This window comes from Hypomesus nipponensis, chromosome 13, assembly GCF_054491055.1.
Source record: "Hypomesus nipponensis isolate SF chromosome 13, ASM5449105v1, whole genome shotgun sequence".
Lineage (NCBI taxonomy): Eukaryota > Metazoa > Chordata > Actinopteri > Osmeriformes > Osmeridae > Hypomesus > Hypomesus nipponensis.
The window spans coordinates 14,260,269-14,283,581 of NC_140373.1; the positions used below are offsets into that span (position 1 = coordinate 14,260,269).

General features: G+C 40.6%; 3 protein-coding genes across 8 annotated transcripts in view; 2 read left to right on the forward strand and 1 right to left on the reverse strand.

Annotated features, from left to right (window-relative positions):
- Positions 1-122: 122 nt before the first annotated feature.
- zdhhc6 (zDHHC palmitoyltransferase 6) lies at positions 123-16,000 on the reverse strand. 3 transcript variants are annotated; one of them, XM_084670969.1, is made up of 11 exons: positions 15,900-16,000; positions 14,599-15,129; positions 14,316-14,407; positions 6,590-6,749; positions 5,987-6,145; positions 3,921-3,974; positions 3,049-3,216; positions 2,876-2,917; positions 2,535-2,680; positions 1,306-1,352; positions 123-1,101 (listed from the first exon to the last, which is right to left on the reverse strand). In XM_084670969.1, the coding sequence occupies exons 2-11, from the start codon at positions 14,863-14,865 to the stop codon at positions 998-1,000; spliced, it is 1,239 nt and encodes a 412-aa protein (XP_084527095.1). In that variant the 5' UTR covers positions 14,866-15,129; positions 15,900-16,000; the 3' UTR covers positions 123-997. The 3 variants fall into 3 exon arrangements, with proteins under 3 accessions (XP_084527095.1, XP_084527093.1, XP_084527094.1); XM_084670967.1 differs by having other exon boundaries at positions 2,535-2,683; XM_084670968.1 differs by lacking the exon at positions 15,900-16,000 and adding an exon at positions 15,831-15,872 and having other exon boundaries at positions 2,535-2,683.
- Positions 16,001-16,163: 163 nt separating this feature from the next.
- The window catches only part of vti1a (vesicle transport through interaction with t-SNAREs 1A), a 134,009-nt gene continuing 126,859 nt past the window's right edge, over positions 16,164-23,313 (forward strand). For all 4 annotated transcript variants that reach the window (XM_084670972.1, XM_084670970.1, XM_084670973.1 and 1 more), the window contains exon 1: positions 16,164-16,361. In XM_084670972.1, the coding sequence (XP_084527098.1) occupies positions 16,268-16,361 (94 nt within the window). In that variant the 5' untranslated portion in view covers positions 16,164-16,267. The remainder of the gene's footprint in view (positions 16,362-23,313) is intronic.
- LOC146260383 (zinc finger MYM-type protein 1-like) lies at positions 20,378-22,686 on the forward strand. Its single transcript, XM_084670680.1, has one exon. The coding sequence runs from the start codon at positions 20,786-20,788 to the stop codon at positions 22,049-22,051; it is 1,266 nt and encodes a 421-aa protein (XP_084526806.1). The 5' UTR covers positions 20,378-20,785; the 3' UTR covers positions 22,052-22,686.

Here is a 23,313-nt window from a genome sequence, read left to right on the forward strand (position 1 = left end):
TTGCAAAACATTGGAAGTGTGAGGCTGCTTCCCAAAATGGTAGTTTCACTGGAAAATGTGATAAACAGCATGAACATTATTTTTTTTAATGGTGAAATGAATTGTAACCAATGCAAAACAAATCTGAAGAATTTGTTTAATTTCTATTAAATTCAAACTTTGAGGGTAACGGTTTTACAAAAATAAAATAAATGTTTTAAATGAAAGCATTTTCTTTTGTACTTTGAAGACAAATTGCATGACAAAGCCCTAGGTTAATCTGGGCTGGAGGCATTGCATAATCAGCATTAAAGGACATAAACAAAAATAAAAAGTTCCAGATTCAAGAGATCTCGTAAACAAAGTTGCAAATTAGCTTTGTGTTGTTACTCATACAACTTAAGACTTATTTTTAAGTTCTTTCTGACAGGGATCAAACTATATTCTTGAAGGTATGACAGTGTTATCTGCAGATTGTCCCATTGTAAAATGTAGTTGTAGTGCTTGCTAAAATGTGTTTAGGTCAATAATTTAAGAAAATTCAATTTGGTTCAAACCTGATGCGTGTTCAATTCCAATTTGAAAAGCAACCAAATTCCTTACGCAAGTAGGATCTGAATACAAATGACAGATATAGACACACTGATCTGTTCATGTTGAGATGCCACCAAGCCACAAAACTGTTATTTGTGATATCATCACACCTTGCTTGCTTTTATTCTATCCAGACACCAGGTGATTCATCCTGATACCCATTTCAGTATTTGGGGGATTTCTAAAGAAAAAGCATTTAGTCAAATTGTTCAAATTAGCATTGCTAAATCCTGTCTACTTTAGATATCTAAAGAAGATTTAAGGGAATCAACAGGGTTGGTTTAGTCTACCTAGTAAAGCAAACAAAAATGTTGACCTATCCCTTTAATAGCAGAGGAGGCCACACCCAGAAGACAAAACACCATCTGCCTCTTTTCTCCAGGGGTTTAAAAGCTCACATGCTCCACGTTCAGACTGCAATACATTAATTCACTTTCTTTTCTTCGCTAGTGGTTTCAGTGGTTGCCGTATCGTAATGGCACTTCTCAACACATCTCCGTGGAAACCATCCCCTCATGCGAGCTCCAGCTAGAGGGTCATTTAAAAACTGGACATTAGGAATGTGACAAACATGAGATTATTTTTATTTTTTTACAAATGCACAGTACATTTCCCATCAATTTAAAATGGATGTTAATCATCAGTTATGTTTTAATTTTTGAACCCTCCACTGCTACAAGTTTAAGCGAGGAAGCTCTTTGGTGAACTTAATAGCTCATACTTTAACCCTACCTTTTGTTTGCTTCTCGTCCAGGACTTTATCTCCGTACATCCACCATCTACAGAAAAACAGAACATTTGAGTGATCAGAATCTGTACTAAGAAATGACACATAACTACGTTCAGTTAAATACCACTTATCAAGGTAAAAAATGAATAAAAAGACCCCGATGTGACCTGTGCAACTAAACAAATCCTGTGTACATGAAAAACTTTTCAGGTGAGCACGAGAAACTGTGCACGCATTACGCCAGGGACACACAGGTTGCAAAGCACTGCAAAGCACTGCAAAGCACTGCGAAGCACCGTGATTAGTTTGTACTCTGCAGCGATCGTTTTGGCAGCTCGTCAACATTTTTTGCGAGTCACTTGATAAAATACACTATAATTTATGTATTTGGATAAACAAACATGTTATTAAGATTTTACTATGTTAGCTGTAGGCTTTAGCCTATCACTTAATACCCAAATTCATTAAGCTGGTAACAAACGGCCAACCATGTGTTTAGCCCAATAAAAACTATAGGCTATCTGATCAATTCTTAACATTTTTATAAAAAACTCTGATTGATGATTGCGTTGGCTGTCCAGCCAACAGTCAGTTATTTCTAAACAGTAAACTGTGTTTATTTAACAAAGAGCGAGATAGACAAGCTGGCATACACTCAAGCAGAAGAGACACCAAAACCTTAGGCTTACATCATAAACCAGCTGAGACATTTTGGAAGATTGACGACCCAAAGTTTATCATTGAAGTTGAGAAGTAGCCTAGGCCTACATGGAGTTATATGACCCACAGCCCGTATTTTACAAAGACTACGGCAAAAAAAGACAAATGTTGCCACATTATGTTGGGATGCTGTTGCGACAGCTGTTGGAATAATAAGTTGCCTAAATATAGCCTATGCCATGTTAATCTACCATGTCAGCTTTAAATGTGAAAAAGGAAAGCTCAGAGGAGGTGAAAGGTTTAAAAGGCAACTGCATTTGCTTATTAAGCATATATTTTCAGTGTACCAACATTTCCTTTGTGTATTTGCAATTCAAATGCGAACCTCAAATGGTTCTCATGACCCAACCACAATTTCAACCTTCTACGTAGCTCCCTCTGTTTCTATTGTTTGCATTCATATTTTACGATTACTGCATCTCGCTCACCTATCAACTGACTTGCCAAAATGCTTCCAATCACGCATGGCCTACAGTTTAAGCATGAAAGAGCACATTGTGTCAAAACTTACTTGGTTCCCCGGGTTGCAAGAATGGTCTCCCCCTTGCTGAGGGGGATCCGGGGCTCCTCTGTACATGGAGTCCTAAAGAAGGTGTTGATCCCCTTGCTCAGTGGGCAACAGGCCCCATTGTAGTCCTCCACTACCCTGTACTGGACCTGCTGGCCAAGGCACAACCAAAGCAACATTATTCTACCAACACCACGCGCTATCATCATACTCAACTGGCTTAGGGCTTAAATATAAACAAGACCGTCAAAAGAGGCTAAATTAGAAAAAGACACAACAAATATTTTTCACACTGTGGTGCAATGCTACCCTCTGCTGGTAAAACAACAATGACAGCTACTTACACTTCTCACCCTCTTATCAGCTTTCTGCTTCAGTTGCTCGATCTGCCAAAATGTATGAATGGTAAAGGATCGTCTTAAATAGCCTGAATACAGCAAAAGCAGCATTTAAATCAATCTGTCAAATTTATGGACAATTCAACTGTTATTGTTGGTCTCTTATTTGGGATATGTACTGTTAAGGTGTGCTGGTGACACTTCTTGTGGACGGGCCAGTCGATACCGTCGCCCTCAGGCATCCCTGACCAGGTGAACACCTGTCTGAAGTTCTCCCAGCGGCTCCCGAGGTCATAGGGAAAGATGAACTCCTCTCCGGTTTGGTAGTATTGGATTCGGTCTTTGGCCTGGGAGTAAAGGGTAAATATACAAAGAGACAAACAAGTTAGAAGATTAAAGAGTTGGTTTCAAAATAATATGAAGGAGAGCGGGGTAGGTATGTGTGTTTATAAGTCTGTCTAATGGCGATTTTGTGATGTTGTGACAAAATGCCTTGTGATTGTGCTGCAAAGCAATTTTCCTATGGGGACAATTAAGTATCTACCTGTATTGTCCTGTACTGTACTGTACCATCATGCTATGCAGGGGCTACTCAAATAACACAGTCTAGATCATAGCATTCTATTTGATTACCTTGAACTACCACTTAAAATACCTGCTATGTTTGTTTATAAACTCCTTAAAATCAAAAATTAACCTTAAACATCAAATTTAAGTATTTTTCAAGGACTTTCCTAGCCCAATTCCCTCAAATTCAAGAATCTAACACAACATAGTTTGATACATAGATCGAGGCCAACACTGATCATTTTTACAACGAAAAGTAGCACGTTTTACCCTTAAATGACCCATGTCTACTTATATCCATTATCAAAAACATTCAAAGCCTTGTTTTAATTCAATTTTTATCAAAAACCTTTAAGGATTTCAAGGACTGTTGGGAACCCTGGATAGGCCAGTATTAGTCAGTTTCAACATTCAAGAATGTATCATCTAAAACAGCTGGTATTCTTCAGGTAACTAAATGAAGAAAGCCAATGACGGAAATCACCTTTTCCTCAATCCAGGCCTCGATCGAGGTCTTGTTTCGAACGATGACTTTTATCTGTAGAAAAAAGTGAAAGGAGAGGAGAGTAGTTTTAATAGTTTTTATCTTGTTTAGATATAAACTGCAGAACTCACACAGCAAGTTACACATTTACATTTATGCATTTAGCAGACGCTTTTATCCAAAGCGACTTCCAAGAGAGAGCTTTACAAAGGAGCATAGGTCACTGATTATAACAACGAGGTAGCCCCTAACATTGCAAGCAGCTAAAACATGAAGCATTCATTGTGAAAAACCAAATAAGTGCCAAAAGGAAGTACCATATAAGAGCATGCAGTTAAACAAGTTACAAGTAGACAAGTGAATATCCAGTACGCTTCAGAGAAGAAAAACATATTTGAGTTGAGTAGTTACCACTCACATGAGTAGTAAAGCAAAGATAGTTAAATGCACAATAAGCTCATTGCAATTTTTTGATGGAGGACTGTTATGCAGGGATGCAAACACATGTATGGTCAAAAAAGAGAGAAGTAATTTCAGCCCTCGCCCTGCAGCAAATATCCATATCCTTACTTTGCCACCAACCCCCTGACATCCCTGGCCCACCCCTACATGCACATTGAGTAAAATGACATTCTGAAGATCAAAATACACCAACACTTATTTGGAATATTCCATTTCATTTTTTATTCCGAAAACATAAACTCTTATTAAACTATCTAGCACTTCTTCTGGTTTTACTCCTTCCTCTTCTTCCTGGCCACCTAAGGGCACTAAATGTTGATGATCCAAGCCAACTCCTTCAGCTGAGTAGCCTGGGAATGGCCCTTCACCACAGGATCAATGGAGGACAAGGCCTGTAGGGTCTTACTTTTGAGAGGTAGTTTATTCTACTTGCCACAAGCTGTGTATGGTCACCTTCCCAATAAAATCCATGACAGTAGGCGTTTTCTTTAAGACAGCAAGGGAAACTCGGCTTCCCCTAAAATGTCAAAAAAATGTATGGTCAAAAATTTCTTATTGTGTTAACATTTTGAATGTGTTAGAACACATTCATCTCGAAGACGAGTTCGTTCAGAATCAGATACATTATAGTAGCAGGTCGACTGACTCGATTTCCCATAGCGTCACAGTGCATTTCTCTGTTGAAGCCCAGCATCCAGGGACTTGAATGGGGCTGCTCTGAACCGTTTTTTTGGTGCTTCAAAACTATACGGTCACTGGATAAATGCTGCAATTATCTCCCGGAAATAAGTTTCTGCATTTCGGGATGTCTGGATTTTGTACTATAAAAAGTCGCCGAAGCTATTCGAGCTCAGTCCTATTAGCGGATTTTGCAAGTGTAGTCAAAAGACAAACTGCTGCAAACTATTTCTTGGTATTTGTTGACGAAATTGCTAGCCATTGCTAGCCAAATTGATGAGCCTGCGTTGTTGCCAATGACACACACGACCTGCGTGGCCCACAAAGGTTGCGGCCAATGTTGAGTGAGTTGTCATGGTGATTACAGTTATTACAGCTCCTGATGGAGCTTTAGATTGGACACGCACCAATAAAAACTTGCTTGTATTGCGTCTAGGTCCGGATCTGCCTATTGAGTCACCTCGCCATAGACAGTAAAAGATACGCAGCAAGAAGACACACGAGTAGGCTTGCGCACATACTGCTGATTTGCTTATTTCCTATTTACTTGTTTGGTGGAGGCAATCCAGAATTACTGTTGGTGCAATTATAATCAGACCCCCCCCTCCCCCACCCCCCCCCCCACCTTAAAAAAAACCTCTTAAGTCACCCAAACTGACGTGAAAAAAGCGGGAGGCGCCGAAAAGCGCGCCGTTTGCATCCCTGGTTATGCCAAATGTATAGAATGTACTAATAATTGCGAAATATTATAATAATTTAAAAAAAGAAAGTTTACAAATTAAATACATTCCAAGGAGTGATACAGATACACTTCCATTTTTACTATGGTATAATATTAAGTTGTTAGTTTCATAACAACCATATAGTACCCATTAACTGGGTACTATATCACACTTCACACCCAAAACATCTAAAACATTGCATACCTGTATTACGAACAACATGCCAACAGCAATGGTTGTGCCCAGTGCCAACCCTAAGGCAAAGAGAGTGGCGGCAAAGGCAGGTACACTGAATGGCATGATGGGTTGAAAACGTCTGACGGCGCTCATGTCAATCTTCACAGTGCTCCAGCCAAAAGAGATCTGCAACAGAGCACACAATTTTAATTGAACAAAAGCACACAATAACCTAATAATAATGAAAATATTTGTTAGAATAACTTATCGAATCATTCAAAAATTGACTTCCTGGTTAATAGTTCAGTTGGTTAAGGTCAAAATGGCCCATGCCCACCCAAAGATATGCTAATGCAGCGCACAAAACAAATAGTTAGGTAGACACACCTCAACATTCATCAGAGTGAAGGAGGAACAGTACCTCTGAAACAGCTGTACTGATAATAAGCCACCTAAAATGCATTTTTGAAAATAACTTCAAATATTACAGAAGGTAAAATAGTATTTATGGATTCTTTTGGAAACAATGTAAGCTGTAACTACTTTTTGCTTAGGCTACTTTTAGCTTGAGACATAATATACAAAACTGGTACACAGCCCATCCAATGTAGTCTAGCAAAACCTACTTACTCTCTCGTAAAGCTGTGTGTACATGGTCATGATGAAAATGATTGAGGCATGGGAACAGCCTAAAGGGGCTAATAACAGGAAGCTGGTGAAGTAGGCATGGTTCTGGTGACCGCAGCAGTTGTTTATCCACGGGCAGTGGTGGTCCATCTTCATCACACACCTAAGGAAAGGAGCAGGGGGAAGAGTTACGCCAGGGACACACTGGCTGCGAAGTGCCTGGAAGCGCCGCAATCGGCTACGAGCGGCTCAAGTAAGGGATAATGCCCGACGAGGTGTCCAATATCATCTGATAACGGACGATGCGGAGGCGTGAACCGTCCGACGCGCAGCGGAGGTCCGTTATCAGATGATATTGGACACCTCGAAGGGCATTATCCCGCTTATACCATGGTCACTTGCCAACGATTTTTTTTTTTTTTACAAACATTAATTTATGTTTTAAGGCGTTTTGCAATAGACATCTAACGTTTTTCAACGTTAGCCAACTCTGATATTTATAGTCCGCTCAGCTCATAGAACCAACACCGGCTTTCCTTTGGCTGAGCTATTAGCCCAAAAGCTAACGTTATGCTAGCAGGATTCAAAGCCAATAACATTGTGTACGGTTGACAAACAGTAAATATAATTTTACAGTATGTTTGACAATAAGATTTGCTAGCTAACCAGCCATGTCACTGTCCCAAAATCAATATCAAGATTTTCACGAACAATATCGGCCATATACTAGTACTACTAGGGCTACTACTGTACAGTATGGCCGCAGCCTGTGGAGCGAGTTGAATAGCAAATGGATGTGAGATGATCGCATCAAAGTTGACATTTTCAACAAGACTAGCCAGCTATCAAGCCATGTTATTGTCCCCAAATAAAATCAAGATTTTTAAGAAGAAAATAATCGGTCATGTGTAGAGTTGCTGCTACTATAGCCGCAGACTGTCTGAAGTAGATTGACTAGCGAAGTGAATAGCGAATGGGATGTGAGATGAGCGGTTACGTGCACTGACACACTACATTCAGAAAAGAAACATTTTTCAAATAGTTTAAAATAAATATTGAAGTCATTCATTGGTGTAAATACAAGTTAGCTTGTTCAAGTCTTTCACAATTGTAAATGGAGGCTTTGACTCCGTCACTGTTGTTATGGTTACTTATTTCAGATACTTTGTACGGGCTCCTGTGTAGCCAGCGGAATAATTTAGAACGGTGAAAAGACAGTTTTTCTGCAATGACGCAGTAGGTGTCCGTTATCACCCTATAATGTACACCCCTGCAGCCAATCAGAATTGAGTATTCACCCAGACCATGGTATAAAGCTGTTTACACCCGCGCCGGACACCAAGCCTTTCAGCTACTCTGAGCTTTCCTTTATGCTGACATGGTACATAAACATGGCATTGGCTAGGCCTATATCCCAGCATTGATCCTTATCTATGTTGTCCTTGTCAAATTGGTTCTGGGGGTCATACAACTCCCTATGCTTTTCAACTTCGAGAATTAATTTGATGTCCATCTCCTTGAATTTCTCGCTGATTTTAGAATTTGACTTGGGAGTTCTCTCTCGGTAGGCTGTATCTGCACGCGTGTGTGATGGGTAGGCCTAAATCGCGTGATCATTTCTTTCTCTCAAACAAACAAAACACCTACGGGCATGCTAGCGCAACAGATCAATCCGTTATTTTCATTCATTTTCATCAGGGTAACCACATGGACAGGCCGTTCGTTACCAACATTGTGTAGTTAGGTTTAATATAGTGTGAATATTGGTAAAGTACATAGGCTTCAAAGTAATATAAAAAAATCATTATAAAGTCTTTAAACAACTTTACAAATGTTCACCGTAGTGAATCTACAATTCATGTTTTTCAAAAAATCTAATCGTAACATGTTTTTTTTATTCAAATATATCAACTAATATGGTGTCTTATCATCCTGCAGCCGATTTAGCAAACGTCTTGCGAAAAAAATCGACCAGCTGCGGAAACGATCGCTGCAGATGCCAGGCAATCGCTTCGTGGCCAGTGTGATCAATCCCATTTGATAACATGGGCGCCGAAAGAAAAACGGCGGCGCGTCGCAGCAGATTGCAGCTAATTGCAGCCAGTGTGTCCCAGGCGTATCTGCTGCAATCTGCTGCGAAGCGCCGCCTTTTTCAGCTCCCAGAGTGCCGCTGCTCCAATAACGCGCACTACGCGCACTACGCGCTGTGTGTAGCGCACCAAGTCCTGAGGGGGCACCGAAAATTATCCAACTGAAAAATCATCATAGTTATAATATTTAATTGCTCAAAAAAAAATCCTAGTGACCCCGATCGGTCCCCACCACTCCCTACGTAAGGCGACACGCATCAGTTCATGTGTAACGTTGGCCACACGTACTACAACACCTTTGAAAGAAAGAAAAAAGTGTATTTTGCTCATTTGAAGTATTTTTGGAGCCGGCGTTTGTGCTTTTAGGCTTGGCGTCTTCCTGGTTGTTATGGAGATTACCCATTTGGAATCATTTGCTGACAGTTTGGTCCCCCCCAGTTCAAAAATTCCATCTGCACCCCCCACCCCCCCTCAGATCTGCAGAGAACCACCACCTCTGAAAGCACAAGTCCTGTCATTGAGAGTCAATCAGCAAGTGACAATGTAGAGGCCTGTGTGCCCCCTCCAACTGATCCTGCGCTTGTGGCCGCCACAAGCTTTAGACGCGGATCGTGTTGAAACGGTACGAATGAAGAGGTCCATTTAAAATCCCATCAGATTTTAATTTTCCAATAGGAATAGATGGCAGGGCAGCAGATGAGATGAGGGCTACACTGGTCCAACATAAACAGTAGATTGAAGAGTCATGAATGTAGCTCAGACCATGCCAAGTCCATGTTTAAATGGAGAGAACTGGACATGCGTTTACAAAAAAAATGACAAAAGATCACCAGGAACTGACATTGCTGGAGGCAAAAAAAGAAGTTTGCAAGATGTTCAAGATTGTTCAAGGAATTTGCCATTTAGAGGCTCTTCACAGTGTCTATATGAGCCAGACAATGGCAACTTCTTAAAGGAAGTGGAGCTTTTAGGCAGTTTTGATGCTATGATGGAGAACCACCTGACCAAGATAACCGATGAAAGCTCCCAAACGCATTATCTTGGACAGCAGATACAAAATAAACTGATCCAGATCGTCTCCACCAAAGTATCACAAACAATTCAGACACAGATTCTGGAAGAAAAATATTTCTCAATAATTTTTGACTGTACACCTGATATAAGCCTCATTGTGTGCATTGCTGATTTGGTGCCAAAGCCAAATATCAAGGAGTATTTCCTTGGGTATATGGTGGTTGAAACAACTGGGCTGAACCTGTTTACTGTCCTTCTAGACAAGTTGAAGGAACTTGAAGGAACATTCCGTTGGATAATTGCCGTGGACAGGCCTATGACAATGGAGCAAACATGAAGGGGAAGAAGCCTGTTCAGGCCTGACTGCTACAATGTAATTCAATGGCGTTGTTCCTTGCGCAGCTCATTCGATGAATCTTGTATTAGCAGCGCATATTTGAACATTAGCATATCCGAGAGGGAGTACAGCGCTGTACTGAGGGAGGGCCCGTCGAGCGACGGTACTTAGAGACAAACACCAGTCGAGTGATGCGTGTATGTCTTTGGGACCGGTTGCGGGCCCCGACACCCCACGGGCTGCACCCCCTATAGTTACACCCCTGCCACGTTTAAAGTCACTTAAATCCCATTTCTTCCCCATTTTGATGCTCGGTTTGAAGTTAAGCAAGTTGTCTTGGCCATGTCTACATGCCTAAATGCATTGAGTTCCTGCCATGTAATTGGCTGATTAGTTATTTGTGTTAACAAGCAATTGAACAGGCATACCTAATAAAGTGGCCGGTGAGTGTATGTGTAAATGTATATCTCTTGTTTGTGGCATTTCTGATTTATTTGGACAGGTGTAGTGATGAGCAAAATGAGTTTAATGGGAGAGAGGGGGAGAACATGCAAGAAATGGCCCAGGCTGAATTTGAACCACTGCCCCTGCAGAAAGGCCTTAGCCCATAATGGTACAAGCACTTAACCGGTTAACCACAACAGGGCTCTAGAATGCGACCAAAATTTGTACGGGTGTGACAAAAAATGTTCAGAGGTCGCACTGGTGCACCGAACCGCCTCGCATCCGCTGCCTCTCTACGAACAAAGCGTTTGTTCTCCTTTGACGGAACTCACACTCATGGTTGGATCATATCGTGGTCTAAACTAATCAAAGACAGAGATGGGGCGGGTCTTTGCCTCTGATGGCTTTGGTCCAGATAGTCCTGTAGGCCTACACTGCTCCGTGCTGTGGGATTGAAATTACTACCTGAGCACCAGAGAATCATTTACGGCAGACCTGGGCATTGTACGGCCCGCGGGCCACAACCGGCCTACAGGAGACCTAGCTGTTGGTTAGCCCTCGAAAATAAAAAACGAAAGGTTGATAGAGAATGTAGAATTTTTAACAAGACACAGACTTCTAAGAATCTGTTTACTGAGGTCAAAGTCAAAGCTGTGTTCTTAGTTTGTGGAGAACACGTCGCTGAGTTGAAGGATTATAATTTGAATCGGCACTAAGGGACTAAAGAAAAAAACGAACACGGACATAATAAGAACTTGACTGATTCAGTAGGCGCGGGCCGCTGATGGTTTGCTAGTTAAACTGCAGACCTTGATCATCACCTGTCTGCTGTCTTTCGCATATTCACCTCATACATTCAGCCAGATTTTGATGCACTTGTTCAAGCCCACTGGATTTTCTCTCACAGAACAAAATGACCTATTGCTTTTTGTATTAAGTTGATCAATTGCATATCTTTAACATACTGCAAAACAACTTTTCAGTGTTTGTGAAGATTAACTAGTTACAAATAAAATGAAACAAATGTTTTTGTTTTTACTGTTACTTCTATAGTCTTTTCCTATTTGACCTACACCTACATTTAAAATATTTGAATAAAAATGTACAGAATATCCTTATTCTTCTGATAACCAGTAGCAGCTAATCAAAATATATACTTTACTGCTTTTGGTAGAAAATGAATAGCGAGCAGAATGAAGTTCAAGTTATCATTGATGCGGCCCTCCAACACATTTCAGGTTTCTTACGTGGCCCCTTGAAAAAATTAATTGCCCTCCCCTGAGTTACGGAGCTGGGCCATGGAGCTAACCCATGGATCTGGGATTTTTATGCTAGGGAGAGTGTGGCAAGATGGTTAAGCCAAGGCCAAAAGGCCCAATTACAGGTGTTGGCCATCAGATGGGCATGTGACAGCAAGGGGAAAGAAGGCTATTAAGACTTTGAGCCATGAAATGTTAGGTCTCAGTTCAGGGAAGCACTTTTAAACAGTAGCACTTTCTATTTTGAAATGTTTTGTTTTGCTTAAAATGTTTTCGTTTCGCAGCTCAGTGAAGCACTAAAAATATAAATATTTGTATATACAGTATAATTGTGCTTCAAAAAATTTTTTTTTTTTACCTACACCTTATTCTTGTTTACGATCATTTACATAATATACATGAATGTATATGGGGCGTGATAAAAAGGTGACCTTGAAATTGTGGCAACGCAAGGAAAAATTTGGGTGCACCTAAATTTTGTGCTGGTGCACCTACAGTCATGGCCGAAATTGTTGGCACCCCAGAAATGTTTCCAGAAAATCAAGTATTTCTCACAGAAAAGTATTGCAGTAACACATGTTTTGCTATCCACATGTTTATTCCCTTTGTGTGTATTGGAACAAAACAAAAAAAGGGAGAAAAAAAGCAAATTGGACAGAATGTCACACAAAACTCTAAAAATTGGCTGGTCAAAATTATTGGCACCCTTTCAAAATTGTGGATAAATAAGATTGTTTCAAGCATGTGATGCTCCTTCAAACTCACCTGGGGCACGTAACAGGTGTGGGCAATATAAAAATCACACCTGGGAGCAGATAAAAAGGAGAGAAGTTCACTTAGCTTTGATTGTGTGTGCCACACTAAGCATGGACAACAGAAAGAGTAGAAGAGAACCGTCTGAGGACTTGAGAACCAAAATTGTGGAAAAATATTAACAATCTCAAGGTTACAAGTCCATCTCCAGAGATCTAGATGTGCCTTTGTCCACAGTGCGCAACATTATCAAGAAGTTTGCAATCCACGGCACTGTAGCTAATCTCCCTGGGCGTGGACGGAAGAGAAAAATTGATGAAAGGTTGCAACGCAGGATAGTCCGGATGGTGGATAAGCAGCCCCAAACAAGTTCCAAAGAAATTCAAGCTGTCCTGCAGGCTCAGGGAGCATCAGTGTCAGCGCGAACTATCCGTCGACATTTAAATGAAATGAAACGCTATGGCAGGAGACCCAGGAGGACCCCACTGCTGACACAGAGACATAAAAAAGCAAGACTACAGTTTGCCAAAATGTACTTGAGTAAGCCAAAATCCTTCTGGGAAAACGTCTTGTGGACCAAGATAGAGCTTTTTGGTAAAGCACATCATTCTACTGTTTACCGAAAAAAGAATGAGGCCTACAAAGAAAAGAACACAGTACCTACAGTGAAATATGGTGGAGGTTCAATTATGTTTTGGGGTTGTTTTGCTGCCTTTGGCACTGGGTGCCTTGAATGTGTGCAAGGCATCATGAAATCTGAGGATTACCAAAGGATTTTGGGTCGCACTGTACAACCCAGTGTCAGAAAGCTGGGTTTGCATCTGAGATCTTGGGTCTTCCATCAGGACAATGACCCCAAACATACATCAAAAAGCACCCAAAAATGGATAGCAACAAAGCGCTGGAGAGTTCTAAAGTGGCCAGCAATGAGTCCAGATCTAAATCCCATTGAACACCTGTGGAGAGATCTTAAAATTGCTGTTGGGAAAAGGCACCCTTCCAATAAGAGAGACCTGGAGGAGTTTGCAAAGGAAGAATGGTCCAAAATTCCGGATGAGAGGTGTAAGACGCTTATTGATGGTTATATATTTCAGTTATTTTTTCCAAAGGGTGTGCAACTAAATATTAAGTTAAGGGTGCCAAGAATTTTGACCAGCCCATTTTGGGAGTTTTGTGTGACATTATGTCCAATTTGCTTTTTTTCCTCCCTTTTTTTTGTTGTTGTTCCAATACACACAAAGGGAATAAACATGTGTATAGCAAAACGTGTTACTGCAATACTTTTCTGTGAGAAATACTTGATTTTCCGGAAACATTTCTGGGGTGCCAACAATTTCGGCCATGACTGTAAATAAAAAAGTTAGGCGCACCAGTGCAACCAAGGTTAAAAGTTAGTCTGGAGCCCTGCACCAAAGATCAATATCAGAAATATTTCATGACACGGACAACAGCAGTTCATCTGTGTTAAGAATCAGTCTTAATAATGATCACAAGAAGAAAGCATTCAATTTCAGCAGTTAAACATCAGGTGGATCACAAACAAACTAAATAGTGTCAGTCATTAGAAATCAGTCGACTCATTAGTAATCAGTTCTCCCCCAAGCGCATCACCGCAGCAGAGCATTTAAATTTAGACCATTTTAATACCAGCAGCAATATGACCTGCCCTAATTAACTTGGCTTATAGAGTATCTTCAAATTCCTTCTGCATAAAAAGTAAAGCACGTTTATTTAGAAACTTCTACAACAATTACTATGTTGATCTCTCAGAGAACACTACTATTATAATCAACGAAACACCAGAACTACCACTGACTACATTGGAAACCTACCTGTTGCACTTGCGGCAGTGGTGGGATCTTGGGGACTTGTAGCCTTGGCACAGTCTGCAGAACTGTAAATACTGGGTGTCCTGTTGTTTTTCCTGTTTGAAGTTAAACACAGTCAGACACACAACGTTGAAAACATGTTGGCTTGCATCTTAAATTAAGGAGTAGGGAGGAGAACAAGCCAGGAATTTTAATGGAGGGATAAGCTTGACAGTCATGCTCTACAGAACATGAACGGAACATCAAAAGGGTAAGGGACTACACACAATGGAAGCGAAGCCCTTACTGGTTTCCATCCCAGCGGTATGTATCCAGGGCCAACAAACATGGCGTTGAAGTAGTTGTAAAGGATGAGGACGGTCCAATTGATAAGCATGATAAAGTTGACACTGCCTCCTGTAGTGTCCAGTGGCCAATACCAGATAACTGAGTCCAATATCGCCATTGAAGAACATATGGCAATGACTGTCAGAGCTATGACTGGGCCCCAGTGACACAACCTCCGAACCTCATGGAGGTTTTCAAATGTCACTAAAGCTGACAGAAAGTTCATGGTTTAAAGTTGAGTGTTTTTTGGGTTTTGGAAAGGCGTTTGTGAGTTATTTTAATACAGCACACAGAGAACTTGGATACCGTGCTCTTTACTGCTATCTTTAAAAAGTCAACAATAACAGTAAGCATATTTTCTCCGGTCTTTTGAACACCCAGCAAACAACTGGGTCACAGAGGCTTTCCCAGTCCAAGAGGTCCTTGCATTAACAAAATGCGGCATCTTGCTCCTCTTGCACTATCCCTTTGAGAAACACTTGTTGCCCATCTGTGGGGAAAATGAAACAAATGTGACACCCGTGCAGGGGAATGGACTTATTTGTAGATTAGCATTTAACATTTGATATAACTGTACAATTCACATATTGAAAACACAAACAAAATATCCAACACAAATTTAATACAATTCAATTGCATTTGCAACTGAGAAAACAGAACTCAATTTGGCGTTCAAATGTGGCGCTCGTGATCTTAAAACGACAAAAGTAGATCTCAACAATCTAGCGCCTTGTGCAATACGATTGCATCTCATACGTCGGAAAACTCACGGCGACTTATGCCATCTCCTATCCGAAATTGAGAATATTTTTAACTAGTGCAGCCAGCAGTACTATGCTAGCTAACTAGCCAGTCAGCTAGGCTAGCACCCTTGCCTTGGTTACCACCTAGTATTGTTGAGGCCACAAGGGGAATAGTGAAATATTGTCTAGCTATACATCTTTTTTTAAATAGTAGTAACAGTAAAATGTTTAACGACATTATACTGTCAATGGATCTGGCTAGCTAAAACATTAGATTACGTTAGTTAAGCTAGTTGGCTGGGCAAAGCTAGCTAGGTCGTCATAACCATGTTGCTATGATAAATGTTTTTCGACTGACAACCAATCTAGAAACTCGCTCGGTGTTTTCGTTATTATCTTGACCTAAAAATGCATATTCTTACTGGAAGACCAAAGCATTTCACATTACATTTGGTAAAGCACCAACACATATATGCACTGTTTTATGAATGAGGTAAAAACTGTCTCTTTAAATTACCATCCTGCCACTTCCTTTTCTTACACCCGTCGATTGATACTTCCTGAATGTGTTACTACATCTATTGACCTCCTGAAAATGTATGGTACCACGTTTGGTTCATTAACACGTTTAACTTTTTATAATATTTATCGTTATAAATAATATTCTGAACAGCTAATTATAAAATAGACATATGTGAAAATGTATTTAGTGAACACGACAATTCCAGTGCCAGGAACATATTTAATTGGCTAACCTTCCATTCTTACCGAGTATATTTTGCTGTAACACATCAAGGAAGTGACCGACATAGCATTTCGCACTTAGTTTGTTTTCATTTATTTGAGCTACCAGACAGAAAACTCCTGTACGTCACTAACTTCAACATGTCTTCAGACTTTGAATCCTACGAGCAGGACTTTGGGACCCTTACAGCAGAAATAACTAACAAAATTGGAAAAATTCCCAAATTAGGTGGAGGTAAGCTTTGCAAGTTTGCTGCAGTTTTCTAGCTAGCCATTTAGCTGTGCCAAGTTGTGCTACAGCTAGTATTGTCAACATTAGCTACATTTGAACAATACGAGCAAGCTACTGCGTTTACGACAACGTGACAGTTACGAACTAAACTAAATGCCAAAAAGAAAGCTTTGTAACATACACTTTTGTTGTCAGAGTAACTTGGCTGACGCTTTTTACTCGTACATGTATGCCTAAATGTAAATACATTGACGTTATTTTGACAAGGGCGTCGTTACCCTGAAACACAGTTACCCTGTTACACTGTAGGCCTATTTAAACATATCATTCGACATATCAAACTTTCGGCATGAGACTAGGAAACATCTAGCATGTAACAGCAGTGGCTTGTGGTAATGTTTTAATGCAGATGCAGTCACATGATTACTTGTCCCCACACATCAGAATTGATTCGATGATCTACTGTCATACTCGAAACCCTACTAGACATGCTTGGATTAGATGTATAGACAAAATTTTTTGAACATGAGCTGTATTACTACTTGTCATCAGGGGATATGGGGCAAGTGGCTTCCACACATGATGTAAAACTAGTGCACAGTGTACAAGTTTCTGCTTGTGGAATGAATGCTCCGTGACACGTTTAATACAACTTGAGGCTTCTCTTTATTCGTGGTGTGTCCGGTATATAACGTCTCCTATGCTATATCTTACCGCCTTGCTCCCGGCCCCCTTGTGGTAGCCTCATCTCTATGCCCATAACATTACGCCATTAAGTAGATCCAGTGACATCTTCCTCCTTTTGAGTTGTACACTAATTAACGGCATAGAGCTAACAGAGTGCAGCATCTCTTCTTAAGAAAATGAACAGTTTACAGATCATATCACAGTATGTGACTGTAAATCAAGCTCTCAGCTGTTGAGTTGAAAGCTATAACTCACAAAGCACCTTTTACAAGCCCTATCATTAGCTTCTGTAAATGTTATGACTGTAAACAATATCCACATCAAGTGTTTAAACAATGAACATCCACATGTCTCCTTAAAATGTTAAAGATCCTGTATAGCGGAATTGAAAATGAGTTTTAACCTCTTAGGCGTCCTGTTAAATGTGCCCAAAAACGCCTAAACAGCATAACCAAAGACTGCTGTTCTTGAACCATTTGGAGTACATGCATGTAAATTGACTTTTTTGAAAGCTGACACTCTGAAGTTATGTTTCTTGTTGTCAGGACCCCTGTCAGTCTTACTGGTGTTGAGTAATAGAAGCTTGAACACAAGGAAAGTGAAAGTTTCTATTTCCGCCTAGATTTTGTGTTGAAAACAGAGGCCTGAAGAGGCCTAGAGGTGGTAGGTATTAGCTGGAGACAGCATTGGACCACAGGTTGAAGCCTTACCCAATTCAAATCAAAAGTCAAACATAATACCACAATATATTCAGATTTGACAAAGGTTTTTTATAAGAGTGCATCCAGGCGTTTTCTTTTGACTCCAGAATGACCCGTGTAACCAAGGTCAAATTCTTAGTATACAAAGGTATAATTGTTATCTATAATGAAAGGTGGTACTTAGAACTATCATATATAACCGCTAAATCCCTCATTAGTATTACTGAAACACAAAAATTGAAGCATGAAAACATTGGAGTGCTTTATCTGATTCCCAGGATTGGCACTCATAGAACACTGACATAAATGCGCAATCAACTTTTATTTTGAAGGCTCCAAAACACCTAGCATATGGGGTATCGCCATTTACAGCTAGCTCTAAGCTACAAGGATAACTAGCTCATTTCAGAGCCAGTCGAAGCCAGTTAGAAAAAATCATGTAGAGGGGGTGGGGGCAGGGGGGGCGGGTGGGGGCAGGGGGGGAGGGACGCATAGACCTAGTTGGCTTTAGAGGGCTGTCACCGGGGCATGGAAGCTCCTATTGGGTCGAACAAGGTGTCAATCAAAAGGTTAGTGTAGCGGCCATTTTAAGACTATCCACGCGTTTGTACTCTGCTCACATCTCTTCCTATGAGCGATTGTTTGTGAGACATTGGAAAAAATAATTTTGACGAAGGAAGAATGAAGCAACAAGATCGTGGCTATGTGTGGATATAATTCATTGTTTGGACAATTACTCTACATGGTTTGATACTTTGGACCTTTGGGAATGTAAGCAGATGAGGTTTTGATGAGTTGTGTGCAAACTTTTTTCTCTGGCTTTGTTGAAGGAACCGTCACCGGACAAAGACGTTGACGGTACTTGCTGTTGCGAGTTGAGCTTGAATTGGTTTATTTCAATGAAAGCACAAGAATTGTAGCTTTCCAAAGAAGTATCATATGTTTAGCCATCTAAAAAGGAAATATTTGTTTTAGTTGAGTGCGTTCTCACTGAGGGAGGGGGCGCAGCGTTGCTGGCTCGCCGGCGAGCCAAGGAACGGGAAACGTTTTTTTAACTACCCAGGGTTCGACATAAGCGATGGCCCGGGGCCAGTAAAAAGTAACGTCGGGACAGTTAAATAGCAACTCACTGGCCCGATCGGGCCACTGCAAATTATTGATTAGATTTTTTTTTTTTTTTCGCATTTTAAAAGTTAACATCCTTCATATGTTTTGCTATCTGCTAAATGCGTAAATAACTTTGCAGCTTGTGGGGCGCACATTTGGCAAATCAAGAGTTGAGTGAGTGATGAGTGGTTGTCAAATTGTAATTCTCTAATCTCAATAATTTTTTTAGAACTGGCGTGAGACAAAAGTGAAGAAGAAAGCAAAGTAGAGCTATGAGTTCAAACGGAAGCAACTTTTTATTATGGAGCTAAGATGCATTGTGTTGTCTGTCGTATGTTTCCGTCTAAAGCAGACAAAAGTGGATCTTTTTACACAGGCACCGGCCATTTTTGAAAACAATCCCTGACCAGCCATGCTAGCAGACAGCACCTGGTTTGCGTGACAGCTAAACGGATGGTTGACAATCCATCTTCCAGGCCGTTGACCATGCTGGTCAGGAATTTAAATGCAGCAGCAGCGGCCGGCTCATAGAGGGCGCTAGGGCGCCGCCCCACCACTGCTGCATCACATTCCGACCTGAAAGCTGAAACTTATTGAATAAGACTTTAAAAGAAAGAAAAACATGTCTAATGAGTAGCTAAAGTCAATATTATATAGCTAATAGAATGTTGAATCTGCAATAAAATGTGAAGAAAAAAAATCTCCGTTGTCTAAAGTTAGCTGAGAGGCTACGTATTTCCGGCTGGGCGCAAGCCCCATTGACTGTCGCTATAAGTTGTACATGCGTAGTTCGCTCCTCTCAATGCAAAAGATTAGGACCTCGCCAGGGCGCAGAACACTTGCGCCCCAAACTGCTGATTTACTAGAGGGCTTTTCAAATACATTATGATAGAGCCCATTATGTCTGTCACATCCAATCACATCACGCAACACATTTAAGTTGTTTATTTACGTTGTCATGGTGTTCTCTCAAAACTGAACCAGAGCCTGTTTAAGGAGAGCCTTGCCACTCCCTATTAAGCCCCATTGTACCGAATTTGGCTGCAGTTCCACCAGAATTCCACCAGAATTCCACTGGGGGTGATCGCGAGCGAGTGCATGTTGAATAGGAGTCTATGGAGCTAAACGGCTAAATTTGTCTCTTTCGCCTGATTGTCGTTGAGAAATCTCTGATTTGATTGTAGTTTTTGCATGTTCAACATGGATTATAGGTCGAAAGTTGAATGAACGAGTACTTATGTCCTTTTGATTTCTTACAGGGTGAGTCGTTGTTGCCCATAACACGCTAGCATTTTGCTAATGAATGCTGATTGATTAGTGAAGGACCTATACGACCAGAGCTCCCGCTTGATGGCATCCGAAGCGGAATCAGAATGTCAGAGCATTAGCAACATAAGCAACAACATTAGCAAGCCAAAACTCTTTCTAGCATGTGTATTGACAGGAAGAGCCTAACCTGTCAGCTGTGTTGTCGATGCCCTGAGAGAAAAAAGTAAGTGACCAGAGCTTGCCGTAAAGCAGTAGCTCTGGTCGTACAATGTGTATGACGTCAATTACATTTTCAAAAGCTTTTTAGAACAGAAAGGCGACTTAAAAAAAATCCAACAGCCTGCAGTGTGTATTTTTTTTGCCTCCCCTTTCGAATTCAGAATTCAAATTACTAGACAAAAAATTATATCCAGAGAAAAGTGGATTTTGAGGGGTTACCGCTCCATAGACCTCCATTCATTCTGCACTCGCTTGTTAGCGCCCTCACATGGAACCCCAACCAGTTCAGAACCCGGAAGTTTCCGGAGAGTGGCAGTTCTCTCTATATTAGACATTCTCTGACTGAACCAAAGAGTATAGAAGCACTATAATCAATAGTCAATATACGTTCTTTGACTGAACTAGCAACCGATTGAGCTCTAACGTTATAAAAATAGCTAGCTGATGATGGAAACTTACAATTCAGTAAAGTCGCTAAAAAATACGCCCTTTCAAAAAAGAAACTATCAAGAGAAGCTCAAAGTGAAGGAGCTTGGACCTGATCGGCCTGACATATTAATTCAGCAACAGTCGAATGACAGAGGAAGAAAATACACTAGGTCGTTTTCAAGGACCTGCTATAGCAAGACAAGTTGGCTAACTGGTTGTGGAGAAACAAATGCTTTATTTTGTTTTCCCTGCCTCCATTTTCAAAAGACAGGATCAGACCCAGCATGGATCCAGTCAGGATTGAGGGATCTGAAACACATATCAGAAAAAAGTAAAAAACATGAGCAAACAAGGGTCCACATGGAAAATGCGATGAGACTAGCCATGTTTGGGAAAATAAACATATCTGCTCAACTTGATGAAGGCTACAGAATAGGGATCCGTAAGCATAACGAGGAGGTTGACAAAAACAGGCACGTCTTGTCTAAAATAATAGACTGTGTAAAGTTTTGTGGCGCCTTTGAAATAGCCCTGCGTGGCCATGATGAGAGTGAAAGCTCAGAAAATCCTGGTGTTTTTAGAGGATTGGTAGATTTAGTAGCATCACTAGATGCAGTTCTGCAAGAGCATCTGCAGACTGCTACTGTGTTTAAAGGAACATCGAAGACCGTACAGAATGAACTCCTTGACTGTATGTTGTCAGTTTTGAGAGAAGAAATCATCGAAGAAATCAGGAGTGCTGACTTTCTCTCCATCCAGGCTGATGAAACTACGGACATTTCCACTCAGTGTCAATTGGTGCTTGTGATCCGTTACATTGACAAAGCCCATGATGTGCAAGAGAGGTTTTTTAAGTTTATACCTCTCCAGAGAGCCACAGCTGATTCCATTGCCACAGCCCTTCTGGATAGGTTGGGCTCCATTCTCCCTGATGACCAGAAGAGCAAGCTTATTGCTCAGGCATATGATGGTGCAAGTGTGATGAGAGGAGCCACTGGTGGTGTGCAGAAGAAGGTGCAAGATGTGTATGTAAATGCACACTATGTCCACTGCTATGCTCACCAACTCAACCTTATCATGCAGCAGGTGACATCTCACATTTCTGGAGTTAGTCAGTTCTTCTCTGACCTGGCTGGATTTTCCAGCTTTTTTTCAAGATCTCCCAAGAGAACCAGCGTGCTTGATAGAGTGGTGGCACACAGACTCCCGACAGCAAGCACAGTGAGATGGAACTTCCACAGCCGTATTGTGAACACTGTCAAAACCCTTTGTGATGAGTAGGCCAATATTGATAAAATATATAGATTCTTGAGCCATATGTTGCCAATGTTACACATTGAAGCTGTGCACTCACAGTTCCACAGACTGTATGCATAGCGTTTCGTTATTTCGCTATGGGTACTTTTATAGTGGGTGATGCGGAGAACCAGATCAAGAACACGGTCTGCCGCGCAATTTGCAACTGATTTTCTTTAATGGCTGTTGCCACCATATTCTGATTAATGCAGTGATGAAAACGAGATATCCAAACTGCCCTTTGTAAAAACTTCGGACTATAATATGTTGACAAAATGAAACAAGGATTTTCACTCAATGTTCTGATTTCCGTTCTGGAAATGTATGCAAATGATATATTTTACAACTTAATGCATCATTTGCTCATTTAAACATACATTTACAGGAAACTAGTAATGAAAACAATATTTGACCTACTATTAGTTATCAACTGGGGAGGTTTCATGTTATCCCTATTCACTGGGGTGTCTCCCCTTAACCCTTTTGTCCTTGGGTTGTTTTGACCCATTTTCTAATCATTTCCATATCAGAAATTGGGGTTTCTTTCAACCAAAACATTTCAAACCAAAAAGAACAACGTGTATCTGTACAATGCTCTTCACAAGTTAAATAAATGATAATTTCACTACTTTCATTGAATTTTGATGTTTCATTCACTTTTATAGCAGTTTTCAAAAATAATAAATAGGACATTGAAAGAGAGAAGTGGTGAAAACCCCCACAAAAGACTCAACAAAAAAGGCACAACAAAAAGGTATAAAAAGACCAAAACATAGAAAAAAGTTTAACATACATCCTCATGTGTTCTCCCTTCCCACGGAACACAGAAAAAGAATGTCAGTGTAATTAAGTTTAGTGTCATTCATTCAGTCATATTTCTTCTCATATTCCATTTTTTTTTATCTCCAGCCTTATTTTTAAATTAAAAACTTATTTTATACTGTATATCGAGCTCCAGGGTTCTTTTATACAGGGCCCTCACATTGTCTGCTCCAACCTGAAACAAATAAAGAACATTGGGCCTCATTCTCAAACGCAGTTAAGAAGAATTTAAGAAGGAATTTCTTCTGAATTGGATTTAGGAAAATATTTGGCATTCATGAAAGTTTTCTCATCTGGGATTTGTTCTGAACTTCAGAAGACTTTCCGAACTCGAAATAGCAGTCGTAAATCGTCCAGAGTTGTCTCAAAAGTGATTCCTTAAAAAACCACAAGGATCAGAGGAATCGGATTTAAGAAAACTTTGT